At 41.9% G+C, this 27,172-nt stretch overlaps 1 protein-coding gene across 1 annotated transcript; it reads left to right on the forward strand.

Annotated features, from left to right (window-relative positions):
- The first annotated feature begins 22,349 nt into the window (after positions 1-22,349).
- LOC147735015 (olfactory receptor 5A2-like) lies at positions 22,350-23,276 on the forward strand. The gene has a single exon (XM_086953739.1). It carries the CDS (start codon positions 22,350-22,352, stop codon positions 23,274-23,276), a length of 927 nt encoding a protein of 308 aa, XP_086809865.1.
- Positions 23,277-27,172: the final 3,896 nt, after the last annotated feature.

Below are 27,172 nucleotides of genomic sequence, written 5' to 3' on the forward strand. Positions count from 1 at the left end.
TATGCAAAAGGAATTACACATGAAGTATCTCTGACAGAAGAAATGCGAGATAAATCATCACATAAAAATGCATTGTAATAACATGTGTGCTAGAGGCTGGTGTTATGTTGTTATGTCTCTAGATGTGTTTAGAAATAGAAGTGTGAAGCTTCTGTTCTCTAAGAATAGTTTTTACGTTAAGCAAAGAATTTGGTCGTGCCAAAAAAGAGAGGGTCAATATTAAACAAAAAATTGTCCAATTCAAAGAAAAATAGATTTCCAAAGCTCTTGGCAGTTTTTGTTGATCAAAACTGAAGGCCGAATTCAGAGTTCATGGGAACGCTGTGTGTCGGAAAGTTTCTCAAAAGTTATTGTTTCTCTATGGGTGAGAACATCGTATCAGACAGGCTCGCAAAGAATTGGTCTACAAAATCAGGTGATAGTTCAACCAAATTAGATAGCGCTGTAACTTGGCAGGTGTGAGAATGATTGCTGTCATCGAAGGCAGGACCAGCAATGCTCACAGAACGTTGTACCTGGATGATGTTGCTTTTGTCACTCGCTCCACTGTTACCACTTGGCTGTAGTACAGGAGTCTCCACGAATGCCGTCATCAGGATTGGTAGCCGCTGGGGACAACACAATGCGTGAGCCGTTATTGGACTTAGCAAAGTATCGACGTCCATTGGTACTGCTGATGGAAGTGAAAGACAGATGTCCAACACGCATTCATCGCCGCAAAGCATACACCGTAGCACAGGTAAAATGCAATTTTGCCATATCGGTCTGAATGAAAGGAACCAGGTCATGTTTAGATCTCTTAGCCTGGCCAATCCGAGGACGTTAGTTATCCTGTCCCTGTAGCGCATTGCTAGGATTGTCTCTTCCATTCCCATGGGAGCTATGTCTGAGCCGAGGCTTGCCATAACGTAGCAGGATGGTCAAAAATAGAATCCCTGCGATGAGTCCCAAAAATAGTGGTATGCCGCCAAAGATGGAGTGCACAAAATTAGGAAAGATTCCCAAAATTGCCTGGAAGGGTGTCAGCAGTCCCGTAAAGACTGTCTTAAATATGCCTGGGATGCTTGTTGCACTAGACATGTTAAGGAGTTGGCTGAACATTTCTACGAAATGCACGGGGCAATTTGTTGATAAAAGGTCATGAACCTCAGTAGCCGTCCTTGCGACTAGAAGATCATACGTCTCTTTAGATGACGTTATAGGCACTGTTGTCTGTAAAAGCACAGATTTCATTTTGCTTAATGTATCAATTCGTATAGAATAGAGATTCAGACAAGGCCAGAGGGGAGTCACTATGTCTGGAGGCCCGCTCGGGAACAATGCTTGCATGCAACATTTGACCATGGACGTTACTTGTACTAGATAACTTTTTCCGGGCGCGAGGCCACAGCACCTGTGATCCGTTCTAAGAATGTAACTCCCGTTTGCGAGTTGCATAAAGAAGGGCTCTATCTGAGTTGCAGGTGTGACTAGCTGGTGGCATGAAAGGTTGTTTGAATTTCCATCACATGCTCCGTGTAAATTAATACCTTGACACAAAAGTATACCGCTTAGTGAGTGTTTACAGTTGTCACCACTAAGAAATACATTTTTGTCGCTGTCACTATAGCAAGAATGAGTGTATGGTAATCTCCATTCGGATTTAACATATCCCTTACCCAATTGTTCATATTGGCCAGCAGGTATGTACTCAAGGCATTTATGAAATCGGAAAGTTGTTATCGGAATTGTGATAATTCCGTGTATTATCCATTCAATGACAGGGCTCTCTGACATTGTCAATGGTAATCTCTCGAGTTTCTCGATGCTCAAGATTGTATAGTCTGCTCCTTTCTGTGCCAAACTGATCTGTTTATCAGTAAGGTTAAAAATGGAAAATAATGACGTTGTGTTGATTAAACGCCAAGGCACATAGCCTGAACGAAGATTTTGCAGCGTCCAGCCTAATTCTATAATAGTGCGTAATTGAGACTGGCCATGTTGTAACATTAGCAAATCTCTGTCTATCACATCAAAGGCAGAGGATACAATATTGTCCAAAGAATATATTCTGGAAGACAGAGTCATTAACCCATTGTCTACTACAGAAAGTGATTTCTCCAAATTAATACGATCAATTTCTCGTATTTTTTCAGCAGTTTCAATTTGCTTTACTTTCCAAGCCTCGTTGTAAGCAGCATAGATACTGGTCGCTATGAAACGCTTTTGACGCTGATTGCGTGGTCCAAGAATGAAGTCGCGCAAATCAGCACCATCTTTTAATAAAGACAAGTGTTGCTTAATTTCAGCTAGTGTGGATGTAGTTAGCCATTCTAGGCAGAGTTTCCCTACACTGTATGTTGTTATCATTCCTGGATGTTGTCTCTGGGAATATCTTGAGTCTAATCTGGTCATTTTTAACCCCTGTGTTTTATTCAGGAACCTATCTTGACAGCTATTTGTGTCTGTAGGCCAGATTAACCACTTTTTCCAATCAGGATGTGTTCTGTTGAAATTTAAAATGTGTGACACGTCTAACTCAATATCAGCTGTTGCATTTTCAGGTAATGGCTTTGGTATAGACGGTGTTTTAAGTTCTTTGTTCTTAGCTAGGCCAAGACAAGATGTTTGGTGTACAGTGTCATTTAAAAATAACATTTGTTCAGGTATCATGCAGGTTCTAAAAAGTGCTTCAATGCCTTGCACCTGCCAATCTTTTGTACCCCAAATCGTTTTCGTTTCAATATTATTTTTCCAATAATCAAAACCAAATGTCATCATTTTGTCATAAAATGCTTCTGAATATATCAATTTAGAATTTGTCAGCATTGTTTTCATTCCTGTTTTATCTAACAGTTTATAATAAAACGTTTCTGCATCACTGGTGTTAAACCCTGTGAAGTATTTGAATTTCTCAAAAAATGCTTTAGAACTGCTTTTAGGTGGTGTAGCACAATGTTCCCATTGATTATACATAAAAACATTTCTAGGCTGTGCAGATTTATGCAAGTAATGATCCCCATAATGGGTGTAACAGAATAACTGCTCATAACTAGATGAACCTTGTAAATAATCATGATCTGTGAATCTAGCTGACATTACTAAATCAGACATCATGTCATTAATACTGTTAAAGTCCCAATCCTCAGAGAATGTACTTGGTGTCACAAAGTCACTTAAGGAAACCTTTAGTTGATGAGGATACTTCAGGATTTCGACCGGACCATAGATCTCATAGTCTGTTTTCTCCCATACTACCCCACCAGGTATTGGAATTGCTGTGACATTTACTGTTGACAGTTCTCTTTTCTTCACGTGGGATGATCTGTGTGGTTTCAGGACTAGGTTGATGTTCTGACTTGCTGTGTCCATTGTAATATATTTTCCTTCAATGAATTTTCCCAAACAAAGTACCATGATGAGCCAAAGCAGGAGGAAAAATACACCTAGACCGAACCAGAACTCTAGCCAAGGGGAAACAAGGTAGATTTCCTTCAGTTGATGAAAGAGTTCCGTTGCTTTTTCTTTAAAAGACTTTTTTGTTTCTGGCATCACTTCGGGGTCATTTAAATCTTCAGAGAAGTTGTCGAAGTTGATGAAATAACCAGAGGCAGTTCTGTCAATTGATGGGATTGTTTTTTCAATCTGTCTCTCGGTAGCACTTTCTGATGCCACATTAGTGTAGACTGGTGTTGTTTCTTGACGAACTGTTTCAATCTGTGTTTCAAGAGGCACGAGTTCCATGGCATTATTGCATAGTCCTTCATTGTGCACTGCAGGCTGATCGAATGTGATTAGTCTTTCAGTTTGAACCTCTTGGATTGTTGCAAGTTTGGGTATTCTGTTGTTTCTTGGGAGTCCACTGGGCCTAGTGTTGATTATAGGCCACATGCTTGTGGTTTTACCAGATCGATAGACACGACTCTGTTCTCCTTTTTACCAGCAAGGGGCGGTAGCACAACTGATCTTGTTCCGGTGACTGCTAAGACAGGTACTGCTTTTCTGTAAGAAGGCCCAAATTCCTTCTTAACCGCGATCTTTTCTCTGAATAGATCCCCAATCTTTGGAATCCAGACAGGCCTTGCTGGGGCTGTTGCGGGTGGTGCCTCGTCAGTGGTACTTGGCTGTTGCTTTAACTTTATGTTGCTTAATGATTTTCTTGTTTCATTCAGTTCCTGTAAAACAGCCAAACGGTCTTTTACTTCAAACTGCTTTGTTTCTGCTTGTACCACTGACATCTGACTATCGAGGTCCTGAACGTTCATTCTAATTCCGAACAATAGTTCGTATGGGCTGAAACCTTTTAGAGAATTTCTTGGCATGTTGTTAAGACTAGTCTGGACACTTATTAAATGTTTGACCCACCCAGCGCCTAAACCTAATACCTTCGCTGTTATAGATTGCTTTATGTCCCGGCTTTTTCTTTCTACCACACTTGTGCGATGGACAAGAATACCGCAACCCAATTCCCATGCTAGCCATGGCCCCCCCATAAGCTCGAGAGCTGAAAGCAGTACCTGGTCAGAATGGAACGTGGTAATTGCGCATATGCCGATATGGACTCGCTAATCTTTTATAACCGTTCTAGCGTCAGCCGAGCGCTGGGGACCTCATTTTTTAGGTGCTTTTCGCCTTAACTGTTAATAGGACGCAGGGTGGGGTGTAGGCAGCGTTACGCTCTTTCTGACTGGTAGCCGGTAGCAAGGTTCGCTACTGCGATCCCTATTGCAGATTTCACAGTTGTTTGCATATATTTGGTGTTCTACACTCATTTCCGGCCACCAGAATACTGATTGTAATTCAGTCAGTGATTCCTTGATCTCTCTGTGCCTTAGACCCAAACCCATGTGTGCGTCTGCTATTAAAAATATTCTCCTATTCATGTTTGGAATTACTCTGTCCCCCACTCCAGGGATTCGAGCAAAAGGAACGGAGTTTGCATCGATTATGTATGCATAATTGAGTGGATAGTTTACGGGTAGTGCTGCACAGTCGCCTTTTACGGTCGTTTTTACTGCCAGCATGGTTTCCCCGTCTATGTACTTATCTGTACGCTTTTTTGTGGCTACGGAAGCCGGGTTAGTTGCTTCCGCGGTGGCTGTATTAGCCAATGAATTCCCTGCAACGTGAACGCCATCACGTTGAAGACTCTGTGCGTGAATCACGTGAGTCTTTTGTAGTTCTTTGTGTAAAAGAGCTACCTGTTCCCAAAGCATTTTATGCTTTATTGTGGCACCTGTGTCATCTTTGTAGTCGTTTTTGATCCAACTCTGCAGTTTGTTATTGTAAGAATTGACGCAAAAATGAGAATCGCACACGATAAGTGTGGGGAATTCGCGTTCTGCATTTTCGAGCGCCATCTTTAAAGATCTGATTTCAGTTCTTTGAACCGAACAGTTTCTTACAGATTCAGTTTTTGTTACTTTCGGTCTGAATTTACCGCACAGCCAACGACCTTTAATGATCGCACATGCTGCATTGTAGGATTTGCTCTCTACGTTGAAATGCTGTACAAAGCTATCTGTATAGATTATACAGGCGTATTGTGGGAGAGGCAGAATTTCGATTGGCAGAGGATATTCTTCTTCATATTCTAAATCATTCAGTTCTTCAAATTGCGGGGCGAAATAGTATTTCACATCTTCCGCTCCTAGAGAATCTATGTACTGTATCCATTTCGGGTCCAGTGACACTGTAGGCAGGTTTACTGGGCTGAATAGCGCCTCGAAGGCGGATTCCGCTGTAAGGATATTAATCCGTTAGCCGTGTGCTAGTTCTCGTTCATTTGCTAATCCGATTTGCACTGCGTTCACAGTTCTTTCTGTGTGACTGAATGTTTTTTCTGCTTGTGTGTACAAGTGAGATTTAATTGAAATCGGTACCTTTTCTCCCTCATTAGAGGTTAGGTATGTGAATCCGCATCTTCCTGGGATGACACGGATTACAAGATCGATCGTGTTGTCACGTGTATCTAATTTAGTTTTTGCTAACATGTCTGTTTGCAGTGATCTCAAAATTTCTGTGTGTTTTTGAGTCCAATTGATTTGTTTTAAATCAGGTTTTATTAGTTCGTAGAGGGGTTTAACCCTCTCTGCGTAATTTAGGATGTAAGTTCTTCCGAAATTCAGAAAACCTAGTATGGATTGTAAATTCTTCAGCGTTTTTGGAGCTTGGAGTACAGCGCACTTCTCTAAGAAGTTGTCCGCTAGGCTTTTCCCTTCACTTGATAATTCGTACCCTAAGAACAGTACTGTCAGATGGGCAATTCGGGACTTTTTAAAGTTGAATTTGTAACCCTCTGCTGCGAACCCAAGTATAATGGTGTTCACTCTTTTCAAGTGAGTATCCAAGTCGTCGTCTGTGAGATAAATATCATCTACGTAAGACAATGCTTCATCATCATAGATTTGTAGTAACTCTGTTACCCTAGCTGAGAATAGTCCTGGGCTGTTCTTGAACCCCTGTGGGAGTCGACAGAATTTTTTCTGTGACCCAAATGCGGAGAAAGCGGTCAAGTATCTGCTTTCTGGTGCAATGTTTTGACAAAAGAAACCATTAGAAATGTCTAATGTCGTTTTGTACTTTTTCCTAACTATGTTATTCATTAGGGCTGCACTATGCGAGTTTTGTACTGCAAAAGTTTTGCAACATGTATTAAGATGTCTGTAGTCCAAAACTAGACGATATGAATTGTCTGGCTTGGAGACAGGAAACAAAGGATTGTTCATTTGAGAGGTGCATGTTTCAATCACCCCCTGGTACTCAAGTTGATCTAAGATCTCCCTGACCTGTTTTTTAGCTTCTTGCTTTATGGGATACTGCCGTTGGGCAGTTGGTTCACTTTTTAGTTGGATTTTGTGAGGCGGTGAATCCTCATCCCATCCTACATGATTTTTATACAATGCAGGTGCCTGGGCTACAGCCCATTTCCTTGCATATGTGTATTTTTTGTGAATCGGTATGTGATTCGAGAAGGCAGGCATAATCACTTCTTCGCCACGAGGGCACTCCCTGACAAACTCTGGGGGCCAATCTTTTTCAGCTAACAGAATATCATAGCCTTTTGAGAGCTTATCCCAAAATAGACCCTTAATTTTCCTAGTCTTATCACCCTCTATACGCAATGTTATTTCGTATATTTTATGGGGCTCGCTAAGCCTGGCGTCGGCAGTTTCAACCTGAATGTATTCATTCGTGTCCACTGTCTCCAGATGACTCATCAAGATCTTGCGCGCTATACTGATTTCTGCTGCACTGTCCAACATTGTCAATACCCACTCCCCGTTTTTCAACTGTGTCCTCAGTATTCTCGGCATGGTTGATTACTCTAATACTGGCTACCTTCTTTTTCTGAAATTGAGATTTCTTATTTTGAGCAGGTTCCTTGTCTTTGGACTTGGTGTGCTCTCCTGGGTCTGACCGTCCTCTTCTTTCCGAATTCTGTGGAAAAGATCGAGAGGGACGTGTATCAATACTTTGATATCTATCAGGTTTTTTTATATTATCCCTATTTTTAAGGTTATATCTTTTCTCAGAGGGCTCCCTCTGGGGAGACTGGCGTTCTCGAGTCGGAGTTCTTTCCCTCTGTCGAGGAGACCTTCCTCTGGACTGGAAAACTTTTTCCTTGGGAGTGGATTGTTTATTTCCATCCCAGCTCTTTTTAGGAGTGTTTGAATTATTTTTAATAAATAATTTTTCAGGATTTTCGAGCAGTTGGGGCTTTACTGGTTTTCCACCCAAGCTGTCTCTACCTAATTCTTCATAGCATTTTTCTATGATTTTTGCAAGCTCAACAGGATCTTTTATATCTGTTTCCCTCAACTTCTGGCGGATCGCCACAGATGCTGCTTCTCCCTTTACATTGGCTAATAATATAGCCGTGACCTGCTTGAAGTCTTTCAGTAATTTCATACCTAGATTTAAAGCGGGCTCTGGACCGAATTCATTTTGAATCTGTTTTAGCACGTCTGGTATTACCGCCATAGACGGAACACCGTGTGTTTTTGTGTAAATGGAAGCAAAGACTGTACCCCAAGTGTCACAGTCCTCCACGTGTGGTGCGATTCCCATAGGAAGGCAGATGGTCAAGATTCTGTGTTTCTCAATAGGGGTAGTATCAGTAAATACTGCCTCTATTTGAGTGATTTTCTGGGCTAACCAGAAAGGAATTTGTTCCCGTTTTACGGGTGTTTTACCAAGACATGACTGTATGTTCTGTGGTGTAATTTTATTTGTGTTCCCCTGATGAGGGGTCAGCTGTGGTGTATTAACAGCTGGCTGGACTGTTGCAGTCCGTATTACATATTGGACTAATTGCCTATGTATTTTTATTAATGTGTTTAGCTGTGCTAACAGCTCTTCTCTAGACATTCTTATAATGTCAGGATGTGGTGTGTAGCTGGCTAGAACCGGCCACGTGGCTCCTGGTCTACCTAGTGGACCGAGCCTGGTAATGTGATCATTGTGTTTTAGGGCGCCATTAAACCAGAGCAGGTGCTCTTGAAATTTAAGTGGAATTTCAACCTCCTCGAAAGGGGCGTACTCATCCGGAGGTTCCTCTATTTTGTAATAGTGAAACTCTTGTGTTATAGCGTTTACCGCTGGAAAGTTTATCCATGAATAGAATACCTCTGTCTGCCGATACTCGTGAGCCTCTATCACAAAAATTACTGTACCACCTTGAGGTGGCAGTCCGTTTTCTATCAGTTTTAAAGTTATAGATCTTCTTAACTGGACCGGGATGATAATAGCACCCGGGTCTGTGTATTCAGGACCTTGCTGAGTCGCATCTACTGCGGCCCCAGGGGCTCCGTTTTCTCCTGGCATTGTAAAAAATGCGAGGTTTGCAGAGTAGGTCTCCAAGGAGACAAAGATTAGATGCACAATATTTTGGAACACTGTATCCTTCAACGTTGAATAAACCAGAGCTTTACATAGGAATCTCTTCCTACTAAGGTCGGGCGGATTTTAACCTTTCACCCACTCCAGACGTCTATTGGAGTATTTACGGGAGAAAGGGGTGTGAAATATGCACGACTGAGTTACTCTACAAGTCTTACGTTAGTTTATCGCCTTACCAAACGTTAGGGCGCCATGTAGTGTAGTTCCTAGTTTCCCACTAGGCCCTGCGCATTGGAATAACATAAACAGTAGTATCGACGTGGAACTGCGGATATTCCAGGCCTCCACTGACTATGCTAAACTTAATTGGGTTGTGTTACCAACTAGCTCAGAGGTCACTGGAAACTTTCTTCTCTGCATAGGAAGTGATCAGCTTCCTTGGCACAGACAAGAAGGGATTCAGCTTTCCAACAACCGTGCAACATGACAACTTTGCTCCTCAGATCAAGAGTCGATCTCTAGGGTCGTGTGAAACAATAGACACAGATTTCACTCAGTCAGTCTAGTGCAGTTTACTTTCACAGTATGTAGAGAATAGAGAGACGGGCGTTTATCAATAAAGGGTTAACATTTATTGAACAGTCTTTCTTCTCATACAAGAGAAATGTATTGCCACAATTGCAATAACTGTTATTATAAAAAGTACGTACAGTAAGATAAGTATTGCGAAATAGAACTGTAAAAGCATTGATATGGTTTCTTAGCCATACAATGGTTTAAAAGTAATAAAACATATATACAGTCATATATACATTAGGCTAACATACTCAACTGGTGCTTCTAACTAAGCCTACCCCAGTGTGCCTGACCTAAGCCTAACACGTGAGAAGGGGAGTAAGTAAGTAGCTTAAGTTAAGTTGGTTTTGCCAAGGTTTGTTTCAAGAATTCTCGTCTAAGGGTTTAGTCAACACCATACCTCTGAATAGAATGATGGAGGATTGGTATCTCCTTCAGGGGTCTCTCTCGATATCCCAGTCACCCGCGAGGGTAAACTGGAAGCGCCGGGACTGGATTTCTCTGCACTGAGAAATGCAGCGGCTTCTCTCAGCGCGTCGAGGAAGGAGGGGTGACAGCGTCCGCGGGCAGCTGGGCTGGATGTCTTCGCAGAGGACGGCTGCACGGCTCCTCAAGCGTACTGAACCATAGTTCGCGCTGTAGCGGCGATAATGGTAATCAGTAGCTTCACCACCACAGGATAGCAGGCTGCAGCGACAGAGTGCTAGTTTTTACCAACACGGGGTCGTGCAGGCAGCTGGCATCAGCAATAGGTTCGCTCATTGCTTAAGGCAACGTTGGTAATATTTATACCTGACAGGTGGCGGGTTTGACGCAAGTTTGCTGGACATAAGACGTCAATTAAAGATGTCACTAGGAAGTGACAGTTATCAGTTGCTCATTAGAGTTCCATTACTAATCAAAACATAGCAAGCGGGGATTTCCAGGTTTGCTAAGTTTTTATCTTGTTGAAGAACTCAGAGTGTTATCTAGGAATATCAGATAGTGACTGCTGCTCTGTCATTGCACTAATTGGTCGCAAAGGAAGTAGCAGAGAGTCATGCTGGAATGTGGCTCTGTTCGTGTGAGGCCAGAGATGACTTTTCAGAAAATCGCACTTGAACGGTTATGCCAATATAGGGAATAAATGGATTTATAGCCGAATAGGGGCATAAGGTCACAGTATCGATCAGGAACCTAGATAAGCACGCAACACAAGCTGCAGTTCAACACATCGTCCCAAGATGTCCCTGATGAGTAAAATTCAAAAACATTGAAACCCTTTCATGAATGCTAAAAATTATGCTAATCTTATCCCATAATGCTTTGCAGGGCCTGTTAGTTGTATTTTTGTCCATAACTGTGCTTTGGGTGGTTCTAAAAGAATGGGACCTCCACTGAATTACTATTTAAAGGAAGCAAGAATGTATAGAACCTGGGAAGAAAAAACAACACTCGTGACAGAATGCCCCCAGCGATAGTCACGCCCCCAGCACACACCCACAGCACAATGCAGACACGCCCACAAGTGACTACTTTGCTGGCACGGTTCTTTTACCTTTTAAATGTATATGGTGGGCGTCTGCATAGCTTATGTCCGTCTGCTGCAACTGCCCTTTCCAAAGCTGTATTGGGTGTTGTGATTGGTGCTGTGGTTCCTGAGATTACCCGCCTCAAAGGTTTGGGCTCTCTCTTTATTATATTAGTATGGATATATCATGCTTGAATTTTTCGCCATCACGCAGAAAACACAGCACTCCGCAGGGACAAGTCAGGTCCACAGTTTCTTTATTTTTCAGGGACCCCACAACAAACCCGTTTTGGCATTTTGCCTTCGTCAGTGTCAGTGTCAGTGACACTATGCATTTGACATGTTAATAAAGTTTTTCAACCTTAATGGACATTCACAAGGAACTAACCCCTCTGCAACAACATAAGCGCCATCTTGGAGTGTATATTTGCTTATTACATTCCTGTAAATATTATGCACCCTTAAATAGGTTACTATGTACAAGGCAGAGGGTATACAACATTACACATTGGAAAATGCCACACAATCTATATATATAAACACACACACACTCAGGGTAGTCAAACAATGAGTGGGTGTATGAGCATCTTTATGAATGTATTAGTTTGTGCGTGACTGACTGTATAAGTGAGTGATTAAATGTGTCTTAGTGAATGTATGGATGAGTGCCTAATCTTTGTGAATGTGTGTATCGGTCTATCAGTTGGTGTGTAAGTGGCAGCATGGGTTGGTGAGTAGGTACATGAGTGTCTAGATGGGTTATTGATTAGTTGTCTGAGTACCAGTATGGATGCCTGAGTGTCATTGTGTGACTCCCTGCATGGATGTATGAGTGGGTATAACAGAGTATGTGATTGATTGTGTGGCTCTATGGGTGAGTGTGCATATGGCTGTGTCAGTGAGTGAATGGATGGCTTTGGTATACGAGTGATTAATTGCATATGTGAAAGGAAAAATATGTGAGTGTTAGAGTATATAAGTGACTGTATATATTAGTGTGTGCTTGTGTCAGAGACTGTAAGGAGAGTGACTATTTGTTAGTATCTGTATGAATAGTGAGCATGTTTCTGTATAGGTGTGTAAGTGGCTGTCTGATGGAGTGTTTGGGTGAGAGAGTAGGTGTATGACTAGCTGAGTGGATATATCAGCAGCTGTATTGGTGAGTGACTGGCTGTATGAGTGCCTGTATGGGTGAGTGACTGGATGTGTATGTAGACCTATGAATCAGTGAGTGGGTATCCTGTGTTTTTTTCATTGAATTTCTAAGGTTTTTTAAATGATAATTCCTAACTATAACCTCTATGTAAAGAGGCAAGAGAAGTGTCTCAGTGAATGGATTAGTGTAAGGTTAGTGCCTGTTCATTGGATGAGTACATGGGTAATGTCTGGGCGATTGGATGAATGCATGGGTAGTGCCTAAGTGAATGGATGAGTGCAAGGGTAGTGCCTGTTTGATTTAATGTGCAAGAGAAGTGCAGAAAGAGGAACAAAGGTGCAGAAGGAGGTAGAAAAAGTATAGAAAGAGGAAGAAGAAGAAAGGTGCATAAAGAGGCAAGAGAAGTGCAGATACATTAAGAAAGGGAAAGAAATAGGCAAGAGAAGAGCAGACAGAGGCAAGTGAGGTACAGAAAGAGACAAGGGAATTGCAGAAAGAGGCAAGAGAAATACAGAAAGAGGCAGGAGAATTGCAGAAAAAGGTAAAAGAAGTATAGAAAGAAATGTTCAAAAAAGAAGCAAGAGAGGTACAGAGAGACGCAAGTGAGGTACAGAAAGAAGCAAGAAAAACGCACAAAGAGGCAAGAGAAATACAGAGAGAGCCAAGAGCGATGCAGAAACAAGCTAGAGAAGTACAGAAAAAGGCAAGAGAAGTGCAGAAAGATGCAAGAGAATTGCAGAAAGAGGCAAAAGAAGTACAGAAACAGGTAAGAGAAGTGCAGAAAGAGGCACGAGAAGTGCAGAAAGGGGCAAGAGAAGTTCAGAAAGAGGCAAGAGGAGTGCAGAAAGAGACAAGAGCGGTACATAAAGAGGCAGGAGAAGTTTGGAAAGAGGCAAGAGAGGTGCAGAAAGAAGCAAGAGAAGTGCAGAAAGTGGCAAGAGAAGTACAGAAAGAGGCAAGAAAGTTCAGAAAGAGGCAAGACAAGTGCAGATAGAAGCAAGAGGAGGGCATAAAGAAGCAAGAGAGGTGCAACAAAAAAAGAGTAAGTGAAGAATGAGGCAAGAGAAGTGCGGAAAATGGAAAGTAAGGTGCAGAAAGAAGCAAGTGAGGTGAAGAAAGAGGCAAACGATATGCAGAGAGAGACAAGAGAAGTTCAAAAAGAATCAAGAGAAGCACAGAAAGATGCAAGTGACGTCAAGAGAGAGGCAAGAGAAGTACAGAAAGAGGCAAGAGAAGTGCACAAAGATGCAGAATAAGTACAGAAAGAAGCAAGAGAAGTAGAGAAAGAGGCAAGATAAGTGCAGAATGAAGCAAGAGAAGTACAGAAAGAGCAAGAGAAGAACAGAAAAAAGCAAGAGAGGCGTAGAAACAAGCAAGAGAAGTGCGGAAAGAAGCAAGACAAGTGCAGCGAGAGGGAAGATAGGTGCTGAAAGAAGTGAGTGAGGTGCAGAAAGAGGCAAGAGAAGTGCAGAAAGTGGCATGTGAGATATAGAAAGAAGCAAGTGAGGTGCAGAAAGAGGCAAGAGATTTGCAGAAAGAGGCAACAGAATTTCAGAAAGAAGCAGGTGAAGCACAGAAAGAAGCAAGAGAAGTAGAGAAAGAAGCATGAGAAGAGCAGAAAGAAGAGGCAAGAGGAGTGCAGAAAGGAGCAAACGATGTGCAGAAAGAGGCAAGTTAAGTGCAGAAAGAGACAAGATAGGTACAGAAAGAAGCAAGTGAGGAGCAGAAGGAGGTAAAAGAGGTACAGGAAGAGATAAGAGAAGTGCAGAATGAGGCAATGGAAGCACAAAAAGAGGCAAGAGAATGCAGAAAGAGGCAAGAAGGTGCAGAAAGAGGCAAGAGAAGTTCAGAGAGAGGCAAGAGAAGTGCAGAAAGAGGAAGAAATGTATAGAAAGAGGCAAGAGCAAGGGGGCATGGCCTCCAAAGACCTCTTAGCAATCCTACTATGTGGGAATTACTGGAGGTAACAGGAGGGGTTGTTGGCCCCCAAGTACCCCTCCTATTACCTTAGTAAGTCACACACATTAGGATTGCTTAGTTCTAATAACAGAACACACCCCCTTTGCCTACCACTCTGCAAACATGCTTCATGGTGGCTGCCCTCTTGGTTGGGGAATGAATTCCCCTTCCCTGCTGGGGGTCCTTAGGGGCCAACTAACCTACCTGTTACCTCCGGTAAGTCCCACACAGTGGGATTGCTGAGAGGTGGTTCCAGGACATGCCCCCTTTCTGTACTACTCTGCAAACATACCTCCTGGCTCACTCTTGATTGAGGGATGTAGTCCCCGTGCCTCTTGAAGATCCCTGGGGGCCAACTAGCCCTCTGGTTACCTCCAGTAAGCCCCACATATTGGGATTGCGAGAGGTGGTCAGAGGCCAAGCCCCCTTTTTACACCACTGTGCAAACACACCTCCTGGCATACTACAGGTGTGGCAAAGAGGTCTACTTCAGTCCTGAAGTCCTCAGGACACAAGGGTACCTTATTTCCCCACCATCTGTGTGCCAAGAGGCGCATTTGCAGAGTGGCGTGTGGGGCTTACTGGTTTGCTAGTTGGCCCCTAGGGACCCTCAGCAGTGAAGGGAACTTCATCCCCCAACCCAGAATGCGCAAGGAGGTGCATTTGCAGTGAAGTGCAGAGAGGGGTCAGGGCCCCCTGCAAGTTGCCACTTTCTTTTTTTATTTTGGGAAGGGGAGCTGTGTGGCCCCCTTCCTTTGACCCTGTGGGCCCCGGGGACTCCAACTCCCGGGGCCTGAGCCATTTAAAAAAATATATATAATAAAAAAGAGAGGGGGGCTTTTAAAAAAAAACTTTTCAAGGGAGGGTGGTCTGATCGCCCCCCCTCCCTGGACATTTTTGGCTCCAGGGACGCCATCGCCTAGGGCATAGCCACAACTTTGGAGACCACGGGGGGAGCCCCAAGGCCCCCGTGGTCCCTGCCGGCTCTCCTTCTCTAGCAGGAGCCAACATTGCTTTTGGACAAAGGGAGCTGCAAACATGCAGCTCCCTCGTCCCTAAAAACAATTCTGCTTTGCTTCTTGGAAGTGAGAGCAGTTTTTCTGCTCTCGCTTCCATGAAGCAAAGCAGAGGTTTGCTATGGGATTATGGTCTGGTATGAGGTGTGTTTTAATGAGTGATTTGTTTGTGTGTCCACTTTGGCAACCGCCATCAGCTAAGTTAATTTTTTCTGCATCCAATGTGCACAGTTAGGGTGCTTTGCAGTAGCTCTAGCACAGAGGTCTAGCGCCATCATGAAGCTTCCCACAAGGGACAGCCAGTACAAGGGTTTCATCTTATTCTGCTTGGCAGTGTTACCATAGCTCTGATGGTGTCGGAGTCCCTATTGGCAACATTTCCAACCACTGTGGTTCATGCAAAGGCTACTCTGGATGCAGCGGCCCAAACAGAGAACACTCCAACTGTCACATTCGGCGTTTCAGCCTGCATGCATCGTAAAGTGGCAGGGGTAAATTTGCAGCCTCAGCAGTAGGAATTGGACCGCAGCCATGGTGGGCTGATGGTTGGTCTGAATGGCATCGTAATGACCCTCTATATGTTTTATAGTTGAGGCTCTGGCACTATAGTCTAAGATCAGGCTCACGATGTACATAATACAGATCTCAAGAGGCAAACATTTTAGATCGGGCCTGAGTATGCCACAATATACAAACATATTGGAATTAGGTTCCACAACCACCTCGGCCATGACTAACTACACTTTACAGATGGATCATAGAGTTCCCTTTCTGTGCTAGGGGCGGAAGGTTCTAGTAACCTACAAATATTTTATTGGCATGGCACTTTTGTTGGCCAAAAGGTTATTAGCCTGTCTCTGGGGTAGGAAAAAGACCCCAAACAATAAATTCAATAAAAAAATACATGAACACTTTAATTGTAATGGTATTGACTCGAGCTTTTCATAGCATAACTTTCTATGTCATTACCTCATATCTACAAAGACACCTATTTCAGACAAAAGCTGACAACGTATTTTGGAGGAACATGTGTGACCTCTAATTCATGCCCTGATGAAGTCACTGGTTATACCCATGTGATGAAACATGTGTTGGCTAGATCATGATTGGAGATTGATATATGTGTCTCATGTTATACAGTAGATAAAGGAACAAAAATGCCCTGGGTCCTGATCAAATCTGTGTAAACCAATATGAATATGAGCCTATTCCTTGGGGTAGTAAAATGAGCATGCAGCGCACTTTGTTAGCATGCATTGGGGATGATGGCATCTCCTGCCATTGGAGTGTAAAGAGGAAAATGCTAAAATGCTTCATTTTATAGGGTAGACATTTGGGGGCTTGGCAACGTGACTTCATTATCTTTATGTGAGTCTGACTTTCTGCAATACCTCGGATATCTACCATCTAGCACATCTACTTCCTTGTTGATGGATCTCAGTGTTGTAAAGATGAAGCTTGAGGCAGGAAAAGGTAAGAACAGTCTTTATTATTTCACCCACTCTCCAAGACTGCCTGAGAGATGCCAACATTCCAAGGCAGGCTCTGGTGGGACATACCAACAGGGGGAGGGTAAAGGGGGAGGAGGAATGTACCACCTGAATGTGCAAACAGGAAGGAAGATTACAACACTTAGCATGTTGAATACATCTTCTTTAGCTAAGCTTAGACAGCTTCTATATTAGGTCAAGGTATGAGAGACTCCCAAGTCAATCCACTATGAAGAATGCATGCCTGATATGCTGGGCTCTTTGGGGGGGCAGCCTACTAGGTTGGTTAAGACATGTCTACAGATTGTCTAACTAGATAGACATGCCTTAGCTTTGGATTTTCTTGGAGTCTATTTCTTGGAGACAATTTCATGTTTAAGACATGGCTACAGTGCAGAATGATTAGAAATGCCTCTGAAGGCTTTTAACCCATTCATTCCTAAGAAAGAAGAATCCTTTCAAATTTGAAACATCCATGGACAACGTTAAAGTGCTATTCCCAAGGTTTTATATACCAAGTTAGATTATGTGCTTAAACCCTGAGCAAGATTAATTCTAATCAGCGCCCTTTTCTCGGTCAGGGCATGTTCTGCTTTTGATGCACTAACCAAAATTAGTAGTAAACACACACTACCTAATAACACCTTTGCATAATCATGTGTTGTTACAATAATTGTAGATTCAATTTTGTGAATGTATTATTGTACAAATCCATACAAATGTATCTTAATATTAATACCCCTATTGTATGTTATCTGAAAAATCATATTTAACTGAAACAAGTTTGTCATCTCCATTTTTTTAGTATGACGTGTTATTAGAACATTGGAATGTTGGGAGCTCCACTGCAGACAATAGAGTACTCCCTGCTTCTACGGGCCGGTAAAGGCCCGCAGAGCAACATTTGAATGTTCTACAAAGGCTTCTCAAAGCTCAAGGGTATTTATATCCCCGCGAGCTTCTAGAACCCTTTGTTTAATTTGTTAGAACATTCTGCCCTCTAATGGCAGAATGTTCTAATACCATTATGCCCTTCATAGCAGGGCTATACCGGCAATTAAAGTCCAGCTGTCTCGTTAAAGTCCCTCGCCTTCGGCTCGGGCCTTTAACGATTCAGCGGGCCTTTAATAGTCGATATAGCCCGCTACGGTGGGATATAAGGCTATATTATATTTACCTGATGACTGAATTATGGGTTTTGCCGGTTGCTTGATATTAAGTGAATGATGCCTGATTTATTTTTACTGAAGCTTAGGCAGCCTTGATTTTATGCAAGTCGGCTGTTATTCTGCTTTGCAGCTGTGAGTATGTTGTCAGTGGTATCAATAGACTCCCCTCCCCATTTTTTCCTCCTGTTGCTCTCTGAATGATCCCACTCAAGAAGGCGTTGGATAACATGCACATGGCTTTTTGATAATGGTCCTCTAAAGTTGTCCACTTTACTCTACCTGATGCTGTGACAGAATTAGTATAGCCTACTGTGTCAATGGACAGCACACCTCTCATGGGTTCCTTTTGGATTCTAGCCATGGTCTGAGTTTGGTAACATTTAGAGTTCAATGAAAGAATCTCACAGATGACATCACATTATATGACCAATGTGGGTGCTGAAATTGCGCATTCCAAAAATGACATCTGAACAGCACACATCTTGTTGGACACAGGAAATCTGCAGAAAGGGTTTCTCCATCTTGGATTGAAGGATTGAGGGGGAACTATGCTATTGTTTACAGTAGGGCAAACAGGAATTGATGCAAGAGTGGATGGTGTTGCACCGAGGAACATTTTCATCACTGGTTAGGCAGTGTCCCAGAGAGTTAGTACAGGTTAGTGCCAACTATAAAAGTGGTCCTCTAAGGAACCCTCCTCAGGACACGTCCTGGCCCTACAAAAGAACAGAAAAGGACTGGAAGCTGCCTAATGTGTCCTGAGGAGCACTGAAAGACTAGACTGGGTCATTTTGTACCATGGACAAAGAAGATTCCTTCTGTTAGTGGACTGGCCTCCTGAGTTGCTACAGGGACACAGGTGGAAACATTTATTTTATATGGAAGGCCAATTGCCTAGTTCTAATTGGACTCGCCTTGGACCCTGTAAGTCCTGGCAAGATAAAGCCCTTACATTCCTATGAGCGTCCCTTGAATTTGGGATCCTTAATTGCAGATAAGAAAGTAAACCACTGACCACTGAAAACTGATTTTCAGATCTACTGAGACTGAGACCAACCACCATAGTCACTCCAGTGGAGGCACAACCTCCATGAGCTGAAGAAACAGGTTTGTGATGGTTGGGGATTCTCTGTAGCAGGAGCAGAAACGTCTCAGCAGGAACTCAATGGGAATATATCCAGCATTGTTTGAGTATGGCCTGCAACCTTGCCACTCGTCATTTTTCAGACTAAGCCAGAAGGTAACATTCTCAACTGTGCTTTTCCATTTGGTGTATCTGAACTCAAGACCCATTGTTGTATACCTCAAAGTGCACCTAGGTCTCAGTCTAACACAACCGTTGACTCTTTTTGGCACTTACCACTTCTTGGTGTCATTTTCACTTAAAACCTCATATCTGCAGGTCCCTTTATTTAATTGATTTTTGTCATTTTAAACTAATTTTGTTTGGTAAAATTGACATTTTCTTAATTCAGTTTGGGATTTTTATTGTTTGGTGTTTTGGTACAGCATGTATAAAGTATATTTTGTACATAATTTCGATGTCAGGGGGACCGTTGCAGTCTCTAGACAGACCGACCTCCCGTCTGCGTTCCCAGCACCTCAATTGCATCGTGACTACACATGGTGTGGTCGCAAGCTCCCATTTTTCTATAGTCAGAAACCGGCAGCTGCACAAATTCCCATGAAGAAATGGGAGCTTCTGTTAATCCCTGAACAGCTTGGCAGGAACACAGTGCAGGGATTCACAGGGGGCACCTATGGTACCCCCTGTTAATCCTTGCTTCAGAGGTCACAGAGTGATGGGAGCCCTGCTTGGGACACCCAAAGTCGCTTTGCAACAGACTTTTCATTTCGGAAAGCCCAACATGAAAAGCCTGTTAGAAATTGATATCTTAATCCCAATGGCAAAAAAGCCGACCAAAGGGGATTATGAAAGGTTTCTGACTGGCCGGCGGGCTCCTTGAGCCCGTCGGAAGCCAGTTTGAAAGACTGGCCGGTTTACACTCCAACCACCTACATTATAATTGCAAACATACGAGGTTGGTCAGTAAGCCACTAACGAATGGTTGGAGGTTTACTGACCAACACTGTAATCGGTCCCATGGTGTTTAAGGTTCTGCTTTTCAAAAAGGAGAACAATAGTATTCCATTTTACAGGCGACTGCAGACTGCATCAACAATTATTCTCGCCTTTGCTCCAGCTGCACCTCAGTAATGGAATTTATGATGTGGTAAAGCTAGCATGAAAATTCGACCTTCAGCATAGATACTCTGTGCATTCATGGTATGGCTGACTACATCGAAAAAGTCAATCAGTCCACTAGTAGGAGATATAGAATCAGGAAACATTAGATTCATTGACTAAAAACTTTTAATTGATGGACAGTTTAATGTGCTCTAGTTTAGTGTGGTCTCCATCGACTCGAATTCTTCCAGCTGCAAATGTGCCCCGTAGAGAACCCCAGGCCATCTGGAGCATTCCTTTTCTACAGCATCATTACAAAGGACAGTTTAAAAAAGGGAATTTTTCAAGTACTAAGGCTGAGGATAAATAAGAGCAGGGATATGTGTGTGTGTGTGCGTGTGAGAGTTTGTGGAGGACATAGATGGGAAGATGAATGTTCCCAACAAGGTAATTTCATTCGTTTCTCAAGTCAGGGAATTTAGGGGCATATCAGCAAGGGCCATATCGCCTCTTTAGCGGCATTTTTTACAGCTAAAGCGGTTATATTTTTATCGTCCTATCAGCAAGCTGTCGCTAACAGCAGCTAGCGACAGCTTTTAGGCGATAGCGACCGGTTTGGGGCTTTGCATGTCAGCGATATTTATCACTAATGACATGCAAAGTGGGCGTACCCAAACTGTTAGCGACTGAAAACAGTCGCTAACACAGCTATCTCCTATAAGCAAAGCAGGCAAAGCGATAAAAGAAAAATCGATTATCGCTATCTAACGCCTGCTAAAACATGACTTACCTGTTTATCCAATAGGAGGTGGAGTGTCAGGTTAAGTCCCCATTGGTGTTAATGCGTGAATATCGCTGGATTTCCAGTGATATTCGCGCATTTCACCGCTATCGCTGGATATTTTAGCAAAATGGAGAAAAACGTTGCTAATAGCATTTTTTCTTCTAGCATATCCAGAGATAGGCAGCGATATAAAAATGCACTAAGCGCATTTTGCGATAAATATTGCTATTCCTGGCTAATATGCCCCTTTATTTTAATATACATGATTGAAATATTTGCCACTCAAAGTGCATCCCATTAAGCGCATCATACAACTAGTTTTCTTTCAAGACTACTTAAGGATCAGGAGATACTGCTTGCCAGATGGGGGAGAACCTATCTCAAGAATATCTCTTAATTTATCTCAAGGCCATTCAAATTCATTTAAAAAGAAATTTGTTGAAGTGCCCGGCAGATGAATTTACGTTAGTTTCACAACCCTGAAATTCTTCACAGGGCATCACCAATTTATGGCAATGTTTTGCGTATTCTAGGTGAATCTAGGATGTGGCAGTCTTGGCCCACATTTGTGCAAACTATGAGGTCAGAACAAATTTTTGTTGCCATATTTTTCCACACAAATGAAAACAGTGGCAACAATTGTCTTTAACCTACAACAGGGGTTCCAGGCTAAACGAAGAGTATTGATCTGGGAATAAAGTATGCTAAAAGCAAAGGGAATAAATAGATTGAGACAAAAGTGGTAACTTCCATTAAATCACCTTTTAGGTGGTTTAGGACTGGCATCACCAAATGTTTTTAAATGATTATCCCTTGATGGATGGTAGGCACACTACATAGTGTCCCTCCCCAAATGTATGTATTCTTGCGAATTCTCAGATTGATTTCTATTTTGCAGATTACATTGTTGTCTATGCCTAAAAATTAATAGTAAAACAAAATAAAACATTTAAGCTACTCATTTAGGTGGGCAAAGCTATAGTCAGTATTCTCACTCTCAAATGATAAGAATTGTGTCAATAAAGGTTTGTTTTACTCCAGTGTTAGAATGATTGATGTCTGCTTTCAAGCAGGGTATATCATTATAGCTTAATTTAATTACCAAAATATCGAATACAAAAACATCAAAAGGTAAATGCACATATAGAAGTATAGATTTATCATTCTTAACTCTACAACTATGTTTGTTGACATTGTATGTTTTTTGTAAATTATATACGTGGATGTATTTGTAAAAACTTATGCATACTTGTTGATATTTCTGTCATCAATATGTTGGGGCTGATTCACAGAGCTACCTTAAGACAAAATCCTAAACTTACTACTTTTGGTATTCACAGAAGTTAGGATTTTGTCTTAAGACAGACTTAAGACAGGCGTAAGACAAACTTAAGACAGAATCCTAACTTAAGTCTGTCTTAAGTCTGTGTTAAGACAAAATCCTAACTTTTGTGAATACCAAAAGTAGTAAGTTTAGGATTTTGTCTTACGTTAGTTCTGTGAATCGGGCCCGTTGTCTATAATGTTAAGGTAGAATGATATTTCCTACTTGCTATTCAGGACCCACACCACTAGGATGTGTTTCAGATTTGTAGAGCCACCGTAACATAACATAGCACTCGACCTGGGTTTTATAACTGACTTAAATATCTTCTCCCACCAGGTACTATCTGCTTCGAACATGGAAGGAGGGAACCAGACAACTGTAACTGAGTTCATCCTCTTGGGATTCACCACAAGTCGTGACCTCCAGATTGTTCTCTTTGTGATGTTCCTTCTCGTTTACATCACCTCCGTGCTGGGAAACATCAGCATGATAGCACTGATACAAATCGACTCCAGGCTTCACAGCCCGATGTATTACTTCCTAACTAATCTGTCTTTTACCGACTTATGCTACTCCACGGTCATCACACCCAGGATGCTGGAGGGATTTATCTCAGATACAAAAGCAATTTCTTTTCTAGAGTGTGCAGTGCAGCTTTTCTTTTTTGGTGTACTAGGTGTGTTTGAGTGCCTCCTTCTAGCAGTCATGGCCTATGATCGTTATGTAGCTATATGCAACCCTCTGCTCTATACAAGCATCATAAACAATAGAGTTTGTTTTCGATTGGTATTGCTTGCATTTTCTGGGAGCGTTCTGTTCTCTGTGGTGATGTCTGCCAACACACTCAGTTTGACATTTTGTGGCCCCAACAAAATCAATCATTTCTTCTGCAATTTCCTGCCCCTTATCCAGCTTTCTTGCAATGATGCCACTGGAAGAGTCATCGGTCTTCTGATAGTTGTGATGGCGGTGGGGTTCTTTTCATTCTCAACCATACTGATATCCTATGTTTACATCCTCTCTACAATTCTGAGAATTCGCTCTGCGACAGGAAGGAGCAAAGCATTTTCCACTTGTGCCTCGCACCTCACTGTGGTGTGTCTCTTCTATGGCACAGGTCTCATAATGTATGTACAACCATCAACCAGCTACTCCCAGGAGCAGGACAAGGTAGTCTCAGTCTTTTACACAGTGCTGATCCCCATGCTCAACCCCCTCATCTACAGCCTGAGAAACAAGGAGGTGAAGGAGGCATTGAGAAAGGCTATGTATCGCAAGTGAGGATAGTCGCCTGGATTAAGTGAGCATACATTAATTCTCCAACACCTTGGGGTCAAATGGCATTGTTTGGTAAAACATTGCTGTTATATCCTATCTTATCTATGGCTCCCTTTGCCTAGACTGGAATGTTCTGACTAGCTGAGTACTGGCAACTTAAAATGTTGTGTTTTGAATCAGATGGTTTGGGGTTTGCTGGAATTGAGGAAGCATAAAGTACCTGCCTCTACTGGACAGCTCCTTAATTCTGTTGTAAATTAAGCTTATATGATTTAATCTCCTATCATGTCTGTAGTCTCCACTACATATTTATTAGTGATGACTGGAGCTGTCCCACGAACCCTGCTGCCTGCCTTGTTCACCATTCTTCTCCAGAATATGCATCACATACCTAGATTAGCTGCTGATTAGAAGCCGCTCCCAGGACGTATCCTTCCTTTTGAGATTGCTGTGTCCTGCGCCAAGGTGCTGATCTTTTCCAAGTTCCACCACTATCAGTACTTGTTTACTGACTCTGGATGGTGTTTGTATTGTGCATTCTCTGATGGGTGTTTATGTATTGGAGAGCTCATTATTGGAGAGCTCATTTTCGTAAGCCCTCTACTATCCCTCAGAGTGCGTTGTGTTGTGGGTCTTGGTTGCACATGTGCATGGAAAAAAAGACTGCAAGGCAACCTCTTCACATTGCCTCGGCTATTTTGGAGCAGGATGACCGCCCCAGTGCTGATTCAATATTGAGACATTTTATTTATTTAGGAAAACGCCTCCAATTGTCTTGCCCACAGTTAATCATGGAGTATTGTTGCTGTGTATGTGTGAAGAAAAATAAAGCCAGTAAAGTATCCCCCTTGATGTGCCGCCATTTTGGGGTTGTTTATGCCATCATGTTGGGTGAAGTTCTTCACTTAGAAGATATTTTTGCATAGCATTTGTCAATGCATAATATATTTCATCAACTGAAGCAAGTCACAAATAGCCGTACTGAAGTTTAATACTACATTTAGTGTTTAACCTGTCTTTTTATAGCATTGAAAGACTATTTTATGCTAATTTTAGTATTCAGTAGTATTCTTTTTGGGAAGACTAGTGTATGAAGACTACTGATATGTGAATGATACTTCTTGAATACTAACTTATTTGCTAATCGCATAGCCTTCATTTACAATGCAGAACATTTAGCGAATACAAAAAATTTGTATACCACTGGACTTTAATGAATATAACCAGACTACTAAGAACATTCTATTCAAGCTGCATGCTGAATCAAAGCAGATTGGTATATGAACCTTATTATTTATTATGTGTTTACTATTGAAATATTAAAAAGATGTATGTGCAAAGCATTTTTGTCCAAACTCTTAAAGCTAAACTAAACAGTATGTCTAGGTTAATATTATATAACATATTTAACAAATAAACAGGTACACTTGTAGATGTTTCCCAATTACACAATAGCATAGGTGGCAGGAACCTAGCTCACAACTTCCTCAATTAATATATTAGTATGAATCAATTGTCAAAGTGTTATCCCAGAATTTCTGACCATTTGTGTATATGATTGTTTGATTTATCTTCAACATTGAGATCCAGAGTTTACAGTAAAGTAAAGTATATGGGTTTTTAGCAGTAACACAATGAACAATCTCCACATACAATGACTGAAACGCAAATAAGCCCACCTTCTTTTGTCAATGAAATGGTTAGCAGAAATATAATTTACATAAGAATATATCTGAATTTGATAATTGCACACAACAGTGTGAATTCCTAACAACAGAGGTGGTAAAATCAAGATTTCAAATAAAATTTAAAATGTAGTTATGAAAACAGTTGATAAAAGTAAAAACATAAGCCTTAATATGGTAACCCCGGTAATTACTTGTTTACAGTGGCGGAGAGGGTTGCAGTTTAATCTGATGTCTATTTAACATTTCCTAGTAATTACAGGGTGGAATAAGTTAACCCCAAGGTCAGTTATGTATGGAATAGACCCTATAAAGTTCTGGGCATGTAGACTTTGGTGTAGGGTATCACAAGGGCAATCCAAATCAAGACCATACAAAGTTAAAATATTACAAGCCTGGTGAATAGTGATTACTTAAATGTAGAGCATTATTTTTAGAATTAAGTACATTGAAATAACTTTCAATGAAACAATTGCAAAAATCCAGGTGACCATATACTGTGTTACAAAACACATAGTTCAATCCACTATGAGCAGAGAGTGGCTCCTATATTCTGATGTGGTACTGTTAATACAGCAGCATCCACTAATCTGCCTGCCATAAGCACCAAAGCACACCAGAGTGATGTTACTATAATCCTCAATTAATAACATGATAAAACAAAGCACAGTCAATCAGTATAGTTCCAAAAGTCATGTCCAAATAAATGATCCTCAGGTGTTGAAGTGTCCTGTCATTCACTTTTATTCCATAAAGGATAACAAACTGTAGCGGATGCACATTTCACCCTCCTGGAGAAGGAGAGCCCTGCATGTTTCAGAGGCTGTTGTGGGCTGGGCCGTTGGTGAGCTTGAGCCAGAGCCCCACGGGCCTCATTTTGCAACTTCCAACCTCCCCCGCCCAGTAGAGGGAGAGGCGGGTCACCAGCAAGGGAACTGGAAACAGGACACCAGGAAGAAGCCAAGTCTGGTTGTGGGTGGAGCCCACTACTGTGAGGTTGTGGGAAGCAGCTCTAACATCTACATTTTGTGTTCCAGAGATGCAGGACACTATTTAGCCATTTACGTCTTCAGAATTAAACTAGTAATTTGACAAAGGTGAGAAAGCCTCTGCTCAGTCAATTTCTGAAAATGTTAGACTCCCTTTATATAGTAAATATATTCCTTTTGAGAAGAGGCAAAACGTATAAATAAAAGATTGGGTAATACATATGCTAGTACCAGAATTCCCCAGAAGAGCAAAACATTTCTGTATTCAGAAGATCTCCATAAATGGACATCTTCAAGGCTACAAGGAGGTCTTGACATGTTAAGTAGGGCTTGATAGCCTGTAATCTCTTACTAACAAGGTCTCTGTAAGAATGTGCTAAAAAGCATGACTTCTCCTATTGCTTCCTGAAGCATAATGGGAACATTAATTTCTTTACTCAAGCGCAGACCCCATGCATATAATCTACATGAAATCCCTCAACAGAAAGGAAAAGGGAAAGGAATATAAACAGGTAAGGGCCTTTGTACACCATGATTGAATATTCACGTCCCCTCTGTTGTATTTTAGAAATGTTTCATTTACATAATTCTTCAAATTTTCTGTTGTTTGAGGTGGTCCTTTATGATGTAAGGAAAAACATGACAATGCCCCGATCCTGATCATACCTGGCTGTAAACCGGACCAACAGCTAATCTTCCCTCTTTGTTTACCAAACAAAGAGGTAGTAGATCACAAGTGCATGGAAGTAGTACAGCACAACATACAAAAACAGAGCCTGTGTTATCTGTGAACAACTGGCTTTACTCCTCAGTTAAAGGAGGTAGGTATGTCCATATATATGGCTTTCTTTGCCCAATCCTAATTAAATAGATCAGTATGTTTTCTTTTGCTTTGATTTTTGTTATGGAGAGCTCAATAACCATAAAATACACAGGCTACATACTTAGTTTACTACTTCAAAAAATGTTCACTCCATCTGTATTCAGGACAAGCCTTCTGGGGAAGTCTACCCCTGCCAGTAACGGGGCGGATATCCCTACTGCAGATAATAGCGCTTCCCAGGTTGCTATACTACTTCACCACATTACAAGTGTGGATCCCAAGTGCATGGTTCCGGTCCCTTGACTCCCTTCCCACTACCTTCATTTGGGGGACAGGCAGACATAGAGTAGCCTTGTCAACATTGAAGAGGGCACAGGCAGAGGGGGGTTGTCGGCGTGATGT

The sequence above is a fragment of the Lissotriton vulgaris genome, chromosome 1_2 (genome assembly GCF_964263255.1).
Source record: "Lissotriton vulgaris chromosome 1_2, aLisVul1.2, whole genome shotgun sequence".
Lineage (NCBI taxonomy): Eukaryota > Metazoa > Chordata > Amphibia > Caudata > Salamandridae > Lissotriton > Lissotriton vulgaris.